This window comes from Fringilla coelebs, assembly GCF_963513975.1.
Source record: "Fringilla coelebs genome assembly, chromosome: 19".
Lineage (NCBI taxonomy): Eukaryota > Metazoa > Chordata > Aves > Passeriformes > Fringillidae > Fringilla > Fringilla coelebs.
In genome coordinates this window covers 14,288,550-14,302,669 of record NC_140045.1, presented here as the reverse complement: position 1 = coordinate 14,302,669, position 14,120 = coordinate 14,288,550, and the positions used below count along the sequence as shown (strand labels likewise).

Below are 14,120 nucleotides of genomic sequence, written 5' to 3'. Positions count from 1 at the left end.
GCATAGAAATTTTCTTTTAAAAAAGTCCTCCATTCCCTCTCTTTTCTGGATAATGTATCAGTTCAGTTTCTCAAAGGCTGTTTGGCAACTAAAAAAGCAAAGTGAAAAAGAACATAAATAAAAATCCTCTAACTTATTTGCAAACTGAAACTGAAGGCCCAATTCATAAATGATTCAACAAACAATTTTAGTATTGCATTTCCATGATTTGTGCCAAAGAGTATTTATAACAAAATTATGTTTTCCCTTAGGCTTCTGTGAACAGTTGGTCCTATTTATTTCTGTGTTTTATCCATCACCTTCGGAGGACTGAATAAAAACATGATAGATGAAACTACAAGAAAATTGAGACATAATACTCAAGTGAACCTTGGGGGTAAATTCACTCTTGTGGTAAATAGTTAAGAATGCTTCAATAAACTTGTTCTGATTTGTTCTCAAAGGTGGTGCTAATTGCAGATTTCCAAGTTAATTTTAGTTAAAAAGATGTTTTAGGGACCACTGCAGTGAGGTCATCTTTTGGATATACAGTAAGTCAGGCTTAATTGTGTGGTTCAGGGAACATGCACTTCTGCCTCCCTTGCATGTGGTCCTTATGCCCTGGGAGAAGGAACACTTATTAGGAAGAAAAATTATGGGGGTTTTTCTTTTTATTATTATTATTTTATTTTTATCATAGTCTGCTAGCATGGCTTGAAGTGCTTCTGGAGTCAAAAATATAACTCGGAAACTTTCTGTCAACTTCTGATTCAGGGAAAGCAATTTATTTTATGTTTCCAGTGTCCTTAAGTAAACTTCACTGTCATCTGAATGCACCACAAACTGGCAAAACCGTATTTCATGGATTTTTTTACTTCCCCCCCTTTCATAATTGCTTTCACCACAAAATGGTAATGCTGGGGACATTGGGCAATCACTCATCAATCTATCTACCTGCCTGTCAACAGCTAATTTAAAGTTCTTTAGTGTCACTTCCCTTGAATAATGCTGTTCTTGCTCCCTGCAGACTGTGGAGTATGCAGACCTTGACTGGGGTTATTTCTTCTGTAGTGTGGAGAATAAACCAGTGCAAGTAATCTAACCTTGTTGTATTTTGCCACATATTTCTTGGTGTTCCTTGAACTCTTTCCTTCCTGGCTGATAATATAAAACCTGTAAATGGTTACGCTAAAACCAGTCAAAACCAGACAAGAGAGGGATGGACATATAGTACATAAGAGATTGGTGTCTTGGCTCTGGGAAACAATTGAGAGAGTTTGGGAAGTTCTTGCCCAAAATTTGTCTGACATTTGAGTGCTGACATTTTCTTCTCTTTAGCTGCTTCATTTAATGAAACATTTGCTGCTTTTTAAATTCTGCTGTGTTAAAACATCTGTGCTATCCAGTGCAAACGAGACATCATTTTCTAATCCATCTTCATTTGCACTCTTTGTAAATATATTTTCCTTTTTTCTTGCTTTCCTTGATTTTTATTTATTTGGCATAGTTGTTGTTACAGAACTGGACAAAATGGGTAGAAGTTTTTGCCCTGAGCTTAAGATCCTTTTTTAAGAGAGAAGGCTGTTAACTCTCCATCATGTTGGCTCTGCACCTCCTTGGAAAGGCTTTCAGTGGTGGCTTTGATGTGACTCCTGCCCACTGAAGACTGCACTGAGGCAGTGAGAATTTTTCTAGAGTTTGTGTCACCACAAAGAGAATTCTTACATGCTTTGAATGTACTAGAATCAAACTGGCAGCCCCAGTGAGGTTCGCGGAGTTACTGAGTCATCCAGTCCCTGGATGAGCTGGTGTCTCCTTTTTAAGTAAGACAGTTCACAGAGGTGGCTCGTTAGGAAGTGTTAAGCTTTTGTAGAGAAACTATTCCCATGTGTTCTGCTTTGTGGCCTCCGCTTGCAGCTTCAGCCCCCAGTTTGTTCAGGGTTTAGACCAGCTGATTATTCTAAGTGATCTTGCTTCCATCTACATTTCTCCCCTTCCTTTGTGCCTGAAGCCTTCACTTTGAGAAAACACAAGTCCATCCCAGGGGTTAATTTCTCTGCATACACATTCATGTGGTTCCTAAACCCCGGCATCACCCTTTTCTGTGAGTTGCTGGGGACTGGAAGTTTCCTTTGGCATCGATGAGGAACATCAGTAGCTTTCAGAGAAAGGCTCTGTGGCCCAGGCTGCACTTTGAGGTGTGGACATCTGGCTGGAGACAGTATTGCTCTCTTACCAGTGGCATTCAGGAAGTCTCTCAGTTGGGCAGCTTTGGCCTGTCCATCATTCCCTGTGAGCCAGGAGCTAATTTTGCAAAGATCTCTGGAAGGATGAGGCTTGGAAAAGTAATTTTCCTCCATCCTTTGTGAAGTCTCTGTATTGCGTCGTCGTGATGGCTGAGAATTGCTTAGGGGCTCAGTGTGCCCCTGCTTTATATTTTATATGTTTGGGCTGGACAATCCATAAAGGCAATGGCACAGATGGTTTCTGCAGAGCTGGGGCTGCTGAATGTAGGGACAAGAGCACATTTACCTTATTTGCCAGCCCCCAAACCCACCTCTGGTACCCCAGGGAATCTTCTGACACTGTTGGGAGATCTGTGACAAACAATACGAGATAATTCATTGACTGCTTGCTTTACAATGTTCTGTTTAATTTGTTAGACTCTGAAAAAGATGTTCCCTTTGAGCCATGAGATGTAACCATCTTTATTCTCTATTCAGAGAGTAATCAGAGACATCCTATTGCAAAAACAACAAGAGTAGACCCAAACACAGCGTGCCAGTGAGTGCCATCCATCATCCTGCCAGCCCACATCTTCCTCCCTCCTCTGACCCTTCAAGTCTTGTTTGGAAATGCAAACAGCTTGAAATGTTGTTTATACTTGGACTGCAGTGTTAAACTCATTGAGCATATTTGTGTTCTGCATTATAATAACAGCTGATACTGTTTCCTTCTATGAATTTGTGTCATTGACGAGGAAAAATTTTGCACGCTCAGACAATCTTAGATTTGTCTGAAGTGGCAGCAGCTTTTCATGATTTCCTGTCGGGTGTGATTTATTCCCTTGCTTTTTAAGGTAATGGATTTAATTTTCCTGCAGATTAATTTTAACAAATCTCTGGTATGAGCTGCAGTAGCTGAGTGAGATCAACCTCAAGGGTGACAAGTGTCCTGCTCTGTTATGTTGTGCAAAGTGACAGGTTTGATCACCCTTTACCTGCACACACTCCTGAATATTGGCAGTTATACGAACTTAGAGAGCTGCTGGATCCTCTGTGTTAATCACTCGTAAAGGCTTCATAGTTGTACAAGGATAGTTTCTCATGTTAAAAGAAAAAAAGACCTTGAACAGTATGTTTTAAATAACCAATTCATGGCTGTGTAGACATTGTTCAATTCTGCTCCTGTGCTACTTTGCAACTTACAGCTGAGTGCTGTACCCAGTCCTTTGGCTTTGGACTCAGCAGTGCCTGCCTGAAAGTGGGCCTGGGGCTTCTCCTTTGCTTACCTGGATCATGAAGCATTATACAGGTAGCTTTAGAGGGTGGTCCAGGCTGAAAGAGGCCTCAGGAGAGATGAAGACCCATCTCTTGCTCACAACAGTCTTGGCTCTGAGGTCAGACCTGGTTCCAGCAGGTCTTGTCTCAAAACCCTTCAATATAATGGCTTCAAACTGCAAAAGAGTAGATTTAGATTAGATTTTAGGAAGAAATTCGTCCCTGTGGGGGTGGTGAGGCCCAGGTCCAGGTTGCTTAGAGAGGCTGTGGCTACCCCAACCCTGGCAATGTCCAAGGCCAGATTGGACAGGGCTTGGAGCACCCTGGGATAGTGGAAGGTGTCCCTGCCCATGGGGGATGGAAAGAGATGAGCTTTATGGTCCCTTCCTATCCAAACTATTTTGGGATTCTATGATAAAACTAACATGCTGTGGAATTTATTGCTATTCTTATGCAGATTATTTGTACTCAGGCTACTTTTCTATACACATGTAAGAGGTTTAAGTCTATTAAAATGGCAGAAGGTGGCACAACACAGGTAATGCCTTGAATGCTTCAATAGAAATAAATCTTTGTGTTGTTTGATGAATATTTTTCCCAAGAATCCCATTAACATTTTCCCTTAGCAATGCCCAATGAGCTGTGTTCTGTTTGTGAGGTTTCCACTTCTCATGTTCACAGTTGATGTTTACTGCAGTTAATGGAGATAGTAACACTTCTACTTATTGATATTTCTGAGTGAAGTGTTGACTTGGCTCAGTTTGAACTATAAGCCAAACTCTTGAAGAATCAGACCAAAAAGGGCTCCTGCGCTAGTACTGTTTCTCACCAGTGGCTTTTATTTGTGAATCATAGTCACAATTGCAGATATGGAAGTTGGATGTTCTTGAACTAGTAGAAAACTGCAACATGTGAAATTTTATTTAAGCACATTGTGACTCTAGACTATTTCTATGTAACGCTGAGTTTTCCACTCTGCTGCATGTAGCAGACCTACTATTACAAGTGTAACAAAACCAGTTCACACTGAAAAAAAGTGTGCATTTTTAAACAAAATTTCTTCTGTAATCACTGTGGATAACTCAGGGTAATTAGCTTGTTTCTTTGCTTAACATTAATGTAAATCAAGAATGTTCCTACTGATGTTAGTGGAGCTGCATGGATGTAAAGTGAAGGTAAATCAATGTCCTAGGCTTACGCTGAGACCTGCATTAAGGGTTTTGCTGGCTGTGGTTAAGCCAGAGATTTAAAACCTCCCCAGGGGTCTTGGTACAACTTTGGGTCCCCTTTAGAGCTCAGCCCCTGCTTAGCTGGTGGCTCTGCTCCCTTGGGTGGTCATTTCAGACAGTTTTCATTCTACTTAAGTTAAAACAAATAAAACAAAAACTCCATAAATCTACAGTTCTTCAAGAATAATAATTTTTAAGAGATCAGATGCTTATTCCCTGCAGGGGAACATTCTGATGCTTTGTTTAGAAAATACCTCATTTTAAAGGGACTGCCCTGAGATCTTTTTGAATGATAAAAATGTTTCTTTTTTCAGTGGGAGGCTTTCCCCTTGTTTAAACAGGGCACAATTCAAAGCAGACACCATCACAGCAGCCTTTTCAAGAATTTCTTATCCTGCTTGTATTCAGGCTTAATTATTTAAAAACAAGTAAATGCATTCCTTCCCCACCACCACCCTCCTGCCTTCATTTTTTCCCACCCTGTGTTTTCCAGGAGCTGTCATTGACTGTGTTTGGTAAACAAGAAATTAAAAAGGCAGCTTTATATATTTGACATGTACAATTGCTTGTAAAAATGTACTTCTTGCCTTTTGAACAGTGGGGTATTTTAATTTTTTTTTTCTGTCATGGTCATGTCACAGAGAGGTTTGGGGGGAGAAACCTTGGGGCTAAAACATAGTTTAATGAGAATAAAACCCACATCAAAGGATGGTCTAATGCAATGATATAATGCTTACTGTGTCTCTTTCCCAAAGGGGATATGGATGGCAGTACTTATATTTCAATTATCTGTTCACTGCCTGCATGGGACGTTGATTAAATGGTTCTAAAGTATTAGAGGCCTTTTATAGAACACACAGAAAAATGGTGATACTGCACATTCTCCTCAGATCAAAATGTGTATTAGGAGGAAATTATATGGCTCTAACTGCATATAGATTTTGTTTCTTAGGGCAATAAAGAGGGTTGTTTTATTAACTCCACATTTAAATTTGTTTCAGTTGAAATGAAGCAATCACTGGTTCTCCAGCTAACTCCTGCCCAGGCCTCATTCTGCCACAGCTCAACCCAGACATTCCTTTGCATGCAGCTCTGTTTGGTAAAGATAAATCCTGCAGAAAGAGTTGACCCCTCATGCCTTGCTGCTTTTCAGCTCAGTTGATGGGTCTTTACCCCCAAATTATTTATCTGAATCTTTAATTGCATGCGGGACAGTTGATAAATCGGAGTACATTGTGCCTTGCCCCACATTAGGAAACATCCCACATGCTCATGTATAAAGCTGGAGTCACGGTGCATTTGGCTAAATAACTGCTCCATCTGCTTGTGGAGGACACTGCAGAGAAGTGATACGGGCTCCTAATGGAGTTGTCTTATCCCCTCATGTCAGCTTCTCGCCGGGGGGCTAGAGCCACAGGAGCTGGAGGGAGCCGAGCCATTGTGCACTAACCCTGCCATCTCTGTGTCTGATATGAATGGGCCTCTTGGACATTGATTGCAGCCATTGCCACTTTTCTTTAATTGACTAGCAATGTGTCATTTTCTCCAAAGGTGATGTTAAAGTGAGTTTTTACAAACAAACAATATTTAAGATTGAAGCCCAAGATCCTTTCCCCATCTTGGGGGAAATGTTCTCCTGATGGCTTTTCTTCCAATATCTGTGAAACATTTCAGGTTCATGTTTGTAAATTATGGCTTAATGTAGTCAAAACCCCAACACTTTGTTCCTTGTATTACTATTGAACCTTGTCTGATTTAACCACAACAGCATTATCATTCACCCTGTGCCAAGTGGTATAGGAAATGTCACTGCTCAGCAAGTCCATTATGGAGCTGCCTCTGATTAGAAGCTGCTATGCCCTGAGATCTGTGTACAGCGAGTCATGTTGGAAGTGCATTTCCCTCTGTGAAGGACAGAGTTTATCATGTCTCATACAAGTTATAACTTACATGTTATCAGCTTCACAAGTCAGATATAAAAGAAGTTTTTCTTGCACTTTAATTAGCTGTGTGAACACAGATGCTTGCTCTCTGGTCTCTATGACTAGAAAAGCTGCATTCCTGAGGTTGAGATATGTGGACAACTGCTTTGATATGTTTTATTTAGTTATTTTTTTGCTAGGGATGTAAAATCACAAGGAATATAAAATTATACATCATGCTGGAAAGGAGCCACAGGGACTCCTATTGTTGCCTGTGTGACAATAAATATGTTCTATTCATGCACTTTGATAGTATATGAAGGGGTTTTAATTTTGTTTTTCCAGTAAAAAATGCCATAACTCCAGGAGGTAACTGTAGATAATCTACCTAGATAGTAATACAGGAATCCCAAAATACAGCCATCCTATCCTCTTCACCTTTCAGATGAGACTTGGCAGCTAAGACTTCTCTATAGAGTGTTCCCATGCTGTGGGTGTCAAAGGCATGGTTGCAGTGGTGCAGGGGAATCTGCAGATGGGCAGAAAGGATCTGGCTGAACTTGAAATTTTGAAATTTGTCAGGCTCAGTCTGCTTCATTGCTCTTCCACTGGCTGGTGTCTAGAGACTGATCCTCTTCCTATGGCAGACCTTTGCTTCTTGTCCTGCTCTGTTTTGCTGTAGGGAATAACTTAATTCCTTAATTTTCATTGCTTATGGAAATGTATTTAGAAGCAGTGTTTAGAACCTCTGCTGAGATAACTGGACTATCTTCTCTCTTCTGTTTTTTGGAGAGCAGGTTGATAAATACCCTAGAACATCAGTTTTCTCCGTCTGAATGGGATTGAGATCTGGCCTGAGGCTTCTTTACCACTGCTTTCTAAGTCTTGGCTGAGGGCTCAGCAGAAGCACATGTTACATTTAATCATTCTAAATCAGAAAAATATTTCTGGAGAAACCAAATTATCCATCCTGTTAGGTGGTGTCTGGCTCTTAAAGAGAGAACTGAGATTTTGAAGTAGAATACATATGTCACTTAACTGCCACACTCTAAGGTTAGATCAAAGAGGAGGATTTAGTTTAAATATTATGGGGGACATTTTTCAGATTTACTGTAGGTTTGTCTTGTAAGCACTTAAAAAAATATTTACATTTTCATGACTGCGGGGAAGCTGTGAATATTATTAGTCACCCTTTCACTCCTACCTAACAAAGCCATATACCAAAAGTGTGTTGACGCTCCGCAGGGTTGCTCAGGGTTGTTATGATTAACATTCTGGTGTGGGTATCAAGTGTAATAAGAGCATAAACATTTTCTAAGTATAGGTCCTTTTCATTTCTAACTCTTTATTTCCAAGTGAAGTGATGAGGCCCAATTGGAGTGTCTGCTTAATAACAAAGGGAAGCATACTTTTGTCTGAACTACAAGTCTCCCTGTGGTGCACTGAGCTATCTCATCCCAGACCTGGGCTCAGACCTCAGGGCAGGCTCATGAAAGCATGAAAAAACAGATCCTGGTATCATTTGCAGAGAGTTAAACTGGTTAAACTGAGAGCAGGAGATGTATAGAAGAAAGCTCGATGCTGAGGGTGGAATTCTTGATCTCCTTCTTCGGCTGTGTTAAAATTCTTGCATCACCTTAGCGAAACCTTCAGCAAAATCAATCAAGCCAATTTTGATTTACTCAAGCATAAAAAAGAGAGATGTGTCCCTTTCAGAATGAAATGATTCTTTTAAATCAGCCATGTTTATGATAGTTTTAAAGCACCTCAATCTAGCAGGGGAGACAGAACATCTGCAGCATGGATTCTTGAGGAGTGAGGGGAACAAATTGCCCCCACTTTCTGTAAATTACAGTGTTGATCATGCTTTTGTACAATGATACACACCTGTGGCAGGGTGGCCTGGGCTACATGCTTGATCCGTTTCTTCTTTGGGAGAGGAATGAATTGATGCAGATGGGCAGTGTGTTATTCTGTGTTTATTTACACTACATGCACTTTTGAGTAAGTATATTTGATGGCAAAGCCAGAGCTTTGAGAGGCAAAACTCAAAAAGGCAACTCCATGATGAGACTTAGCCAGCAATACATATTTATCCATCACTGAACTCCGTTTATGCCACGTTCTCTCTGTATGACATTCCTTGGGAGACTTAGACATCACTCACGGAATCCTTCCCTGTTTCCCTGTGGATGGTCCAGCTGTCATACTGATGGGCCCAGCTGGGCCCTGTGCACAAAGGAAAGGTATTAGGGGTGATTCCTTTCAGAGCGATTTGAATTTTAAAGAGGTTTACTTGAGGATTGCATCTGTAAACTCTTTTTGTGCAGACATAATTGTTGTGGTGTTTAAGTGTGCTTAAATGCTACTGGTTAACCTAGCTCCTTAGGTTTTTGGGGAGCATCTGCCACTCTCATACTTCCTCTTAACACTGAATTCTTCCTTAGCTCAGATTTTATACTACAAGTTAGGTTTAGAAATTTTCCATTATTTTCCTCGCTTTTTTTTTCCCCCTTTGGGGAAAAGTACTGTCCAGTCTGAGATTAGCAACATCTTTATCATAGTCATTACCAGAAATCAGATCACAAAAAAGACACTTACAAAAACACAGGTGGGCAGAATTGCAACAAGTCTTTTTGGGCAGTCTTAAAAATCATGGTACACCCAGTTAAAAGGGGATTTGATATAAATTTGGTATAAAATTCAATACTCATAGCACTTGTTGACCACAGCAACATGTTTATGGGGATGAAATACCAGACACTGACAGATACTACTTCTTAACCTGTGAAGACAAAATTAAATAATTAACTAAGAAAAAAAAAAGAATTTTACAAAGCTCCCCATTTGTTTGTCTGTCTTCAGTGTTAAATGATAGCAAGCTGTATTCTGATATTCGCAGTTGATGGAGAAAATTGAATTCCCGATTAAAAGTGCAGTTTACTCTCACGCTTTAGTTTTAATCTGCATCATCCTTCATCCCTTGTCATGACTCATAAGCTTTCTTGCATGACCGAAAGAGAATAAATGAATATCTATTAAGATCTTCCTCAACATTTTCTCCCTTACAATAGTACCATTTTAGCTAATTGATATATATTGCTCTGTTTAATATAACTCTGATTGTTCTGTTTAATATAACTCTGGTACTTTGCTAGTTTAAGCTTCAATCAGCAGGTTCTTGGGCTTTTCATAATATTCAGCCACAACATACCTGTAAAAGAGAATATCAAAAGTGAGAGCATGAATTGCCTGTGTTAAGTAAAGCTTTTGAGTGGTGCTGAATCAGAACTACATGAAAGAAATACAGGTCTGGCAGTATGTCCATTCTGCCAGTGTTACAGTCTTTTTTTTTTGTTTGTTTGTTTTAATTGGAAAGAGACTAATCCAATCTGTAATTGAAAGTTCTAGTTGAATCTAAAAATATTTTACTTTGAGTCCTTAAAAACACCACAGCCTCAAAACTATTCTAATTAGGGGTCATGATGTATTACAGAATCCCAGAAAGGTTTCTGTGGGGAGGGACCTTAAAGACTTTCTATTTCCAACCCCTCTGCCATGGACAGGGATGCCACCCACTAGATCAGGTCATCATGTAACCACTTTGATTCAAAATCTTACATCTGAATGTGGATGTTTTTTCTATCAGGTACATCCTCAGTCTGTAGAGCTCTTTAAGAGTTTTATCTAATTTTTTTTGTAAAAAAAAATTTATAATCATTTTAGTAAAGTCATCAGCAATGAAGCTACTGATCCATGTAAGTTAGTAGTGTTGTTACTATGATAGAACTTCTACAGCTGACAGTGGTCATGGATATGTTTTTTATTACTAAATACATGAATACATTTTATTACTAAATACATGAATACACAGCCTGAAAGTATTTGTGTGGAAAGTTAAAATTTAATTTCAGAGTTGGTAGATTGCCATCATTCAGCATTCTGCCATGATTACTGATTTCTTTTGGATGCTGTGGGCCTTACCTTGAACATAGAGACTGTGTGAGGCGATTTTTTTAACTTTCCATCAAAACTATTTTCAGGGATGCTGCCATTGCTATCTGGGGCAAAATGTCCTTTTCCATCCTTCTGGCTCCTTTCTTGCAGTCAGCTGAGTTGTCGGCACTCACGCCGGCAGACGACCCAGTTCCAGGCATCTGTCCATCAGGGGAGGCAGGACTGGAAATGACACAAATGCAGTCCAGATGTGTGCTTGAAGGAGATGGGCCAGCATGCCCCTTACCTCAGCTGTGGGACCAGGAAGGGTTCTGACAGTCTTTGTAACACCGTCGGCTCTTTTCTGTCTTCTCCAGATGGGATGGGGTTGCCTGCTCTAACTCCTGTTGTTGATGGCCTTTTCTTGTGGATCTCTAAAAGTTGCCAAGCAGAGTTCAGCAGTTCTTGGGTGGTGATCTTAAAGAAAATAAATATAAGTTGAAAAAAATACTTTTGGCTGATGCTCCTCCCACTGAGGGAGGTGACCAAGCCATAGCCCAATACTGTAGGACAGTTATGCTGACTACAGGCTCCTGTCCTGGGACTTGTTTTCAGCAACTCTTAGTGTTGCCTAGCTGCAGGAATTGAAAAGATGCCAGGAGATGAGCAAAACTAAATCAGCAGCTAAGGAGAAGTATGGTTTTCTGCATGGATGTAGGTAGGAATCTCCATTGACATCCTTTCCCTTTCATGACTGTGGGCTTCTGCAGCCACAGAAACCATCAAAGGGGTGGCACTCGAACTTCTGTTTGCTTAACCTCTCATTGCTGTTGGAAAAGGGTGAAACCTTCAGACTGATGCTTTTGTCTGAATTTGTAAGTGGCTTCAGAAGCCTTAAGAACTTATCACTGACCTGGAAAAAATTAGGGAAAAGAGGAGGGGGCTTTCTCCGGCAGCTTTGTACTGACGAGTAGTCTGGGGACATTTTTAGTACCTAGAGATTCCAGAAATAATAAGCAACTTATGATGCTTCCTCCTGAAATCTGATTTTAATTATGGTTTTGGAACAGCACTGGACTCGTATCTCAGCTTGTGATGGTGAAATGTAGTTGCAGATGAGGATCACACTTGTGTTCTTTGTCTGCCAAAATACCTTCTCTTGAGCTCCTGCTATTTTCAGCCCATCTGTGGAGGAACCTGGTTCAGGCTGTCCCTTTTCATATTACAACAAATTGTTTTGACACTATATGCAGATAGAATTTGGGCCCCATAAAATTCATCCCCACCAGCAAATTTTTCTTATGAGGGTCGGAGCTTGCCACACCTATTTTAGGGTTAAGGATTTGACCTGAGGGCAGAGTGGATTGTAGAACACAAAGGCTGCATGGTTTTCAGTTAGACAAGAGGTGTAAAGCTAAACTCAATGCAGAGACCTTCGTTGCAAGCACACATATTTTCTGGTTTTACATGGATGACTGTGAGTGTGTATTTAGCCACATGGGTTATTAAATACAACTAATGTAATGGCATTTAATGTAATGGCATTTGCCTCCTTTCCAGAGGTTACCCACACCACATTATTTCTTAGGGGCTTTTAGTTGTGTCTTCCTATTATACCAAACACCCAAACAAGCACTCGAGAGGAGATCCCCACCAGCAGCAAAAATGTTCATCTGGTGCAAGGAACCACAGCTAAAGCTTCCTTAGGGTTGTGGCATCGTGCTGCCTGTCAGGTGTGGTTCTGGTAGCCAGACAAAAAAATCTTTATTCATCCTATTTGAATGTTTGTTGTGGAATTTATTAGCAAAAGTTTACATAGCTCTAGCCACTTTCTGACAGGTTTTAATATGAGTTTCCAGCCTTCTCTGATCTCTCAGCTGATGCACAGTAGAAATGCACTGAGTTAATTTGCTCCACTGTTGTTTGCTGCTTTTGACCAAACCTAAAATATCTTCAGTTAATTTCAGTCATGCTTACGAGATAGTCACTTTTGATTCTTCTGTCAGCATTGTTTTGTTGTGCTCCCTCTGCTTAGTACAGTGCATCAGATAAATGGGGGTGTAGAATGTTCAGATTTTTCAGTAAAGTCAAAGAATACTTTATACCTATTGATGTTATTTCATAATGATTGAATGTACTCCTTTTCTCATAAATGCTTATTAATTTTGTGTCTAGCCCTGTTGAGTTCGTAAGGATCTGTTGCATAACTGCAATCAGTTAAAAATCTGACAAACTGCAACCATTTTAATTTACTCTAAACTCCGAGTGCTTTTTCCAGTGGTTTAAATTCACTAAAATTAAAATGAAGGAGGAAGATCTGCTGAAAACAGCAGTTCTCCATAAGAGAGAACAGTTCTCCATTACTTGCAGAGCTTGAGTTTATTTGGTAGACACAGTAATCACAAGATTAAGAATTACCTCCATTGCAGAGCTGTAGCAAGATTGTCTTCACATTTTGGAAAGGTTTTTGTTAGGTTGGGGGCTCAAACAGGAAAATTTAGGATGGCAGAGTAAAACAATAACAAAAATTCAATCTTAATTTTGGGAGGGAGACCAAAGGGAGGGAACAACAGCCATTCTCTAAGGCCATCTCCTGCTCAGCATGTGCCACATGTCTCCCAACAGCCCCCTGCTCGCTGTCTGCTTTGCTGCCTCCTGTGGAATCCCAGGAATTGCCCTGCTCACACTGGGAGTGAACCCTCTCACCGGGGCCCTGGGAGCCTTCAACATCTTCCTCTACACGTGCTGTTACACACCCCTGAAGAGAATGAGCATTGCCAACACGTGGGTGGGAGCTGTTGTCGGGGCCATTCCCCCCATCATGGGCTGGACTGCAGCTACTGGGAGTCTGGATGCTGGTGAGTATAAAACCCTTTCATTGGGGTGAATGGTTGTGAGGGTAACGAACCTACTCAAAAGGCAGTAAACTTTGTTCTTTATGTTCTTGACCTGACCAGGCCAGGTTGGACACAGCTTGCAGCAGCCTGGTTTAGTTGAAGTTGTCCCTGCCCATGGCAGAAGGTGGAAAGAGATGATCTTCAAGGTCCCTTCCAACCTAAACCATTCTGTAATCCTGTGGTAAGGCTTTAAAGGCAGCTAATTTTGGTAACACTCTCCTTACACAGGTATTTCAGGGCAAAACTGAGCTGATAAAGCAGCATGACCTATTTAATATGTGTTCTGACCATCTTAAAAAATAATCCAGAAGGCAAATAGCATATTTGGTGTTCACATAGGAGAAAATGTTACATAATTTCAAACCATGTTCATGATTAAAACCATATCCAGTAAGATCCAACTTGCAAGGGACTTGCAGTTGGAAAATTCCTAGATGTGTTTTACTGTCTTCCACTAGCCAGAAAATATCCTGGGAAGATTAATTTTTTGGTGTATTTCTTAATTACCCATTGCTAAACTCTGAGTTACAAATGCTCCTTCCCCCCTCCTTGAAAAGCAAACTAAGATTTCTATTTTAGTAGCTGTGAACCATTTTTACATCCCTTGTAAAACACTGATCTCTTCAGCAGCTCAACTCTGACACAATCAGGCCTTGT

The 14,120-nt window shown here is 40.4% G+C and overlaps 1 protein-coding gene across 2 annotated transcripts in view; it reads left to right on the top strand.

Annotated features, from left to right (window-relative positions):
- The window catches only part of COX10 (cytochrome c oxidase assembly factor heme A:farnesyltransferase COX10), an 86,618-nt gene that overhangs the window by 57,631 nt on the left and 14,867 nt on the right, over positions 1–14,120 (top strand). Inside the window, exons 6-7 of one of the 2 annotated variants that reach the window (XM_084218359.1) lie at positions 13,192–13,424; positions 13,524–13,644. In XM_084218359.1, the coding sequence (XP_084074485.1) occupies positions 13,192–13,424; positions 13,524–13,644 (354 nt within the window). The remainder of the gene's footprint in view (positions 1–13,191; positions 13,425–13,523; positions 13,645–14,120) is intronic. The other variant, XM_084218358.1, reaches the window with a different exon arrangement.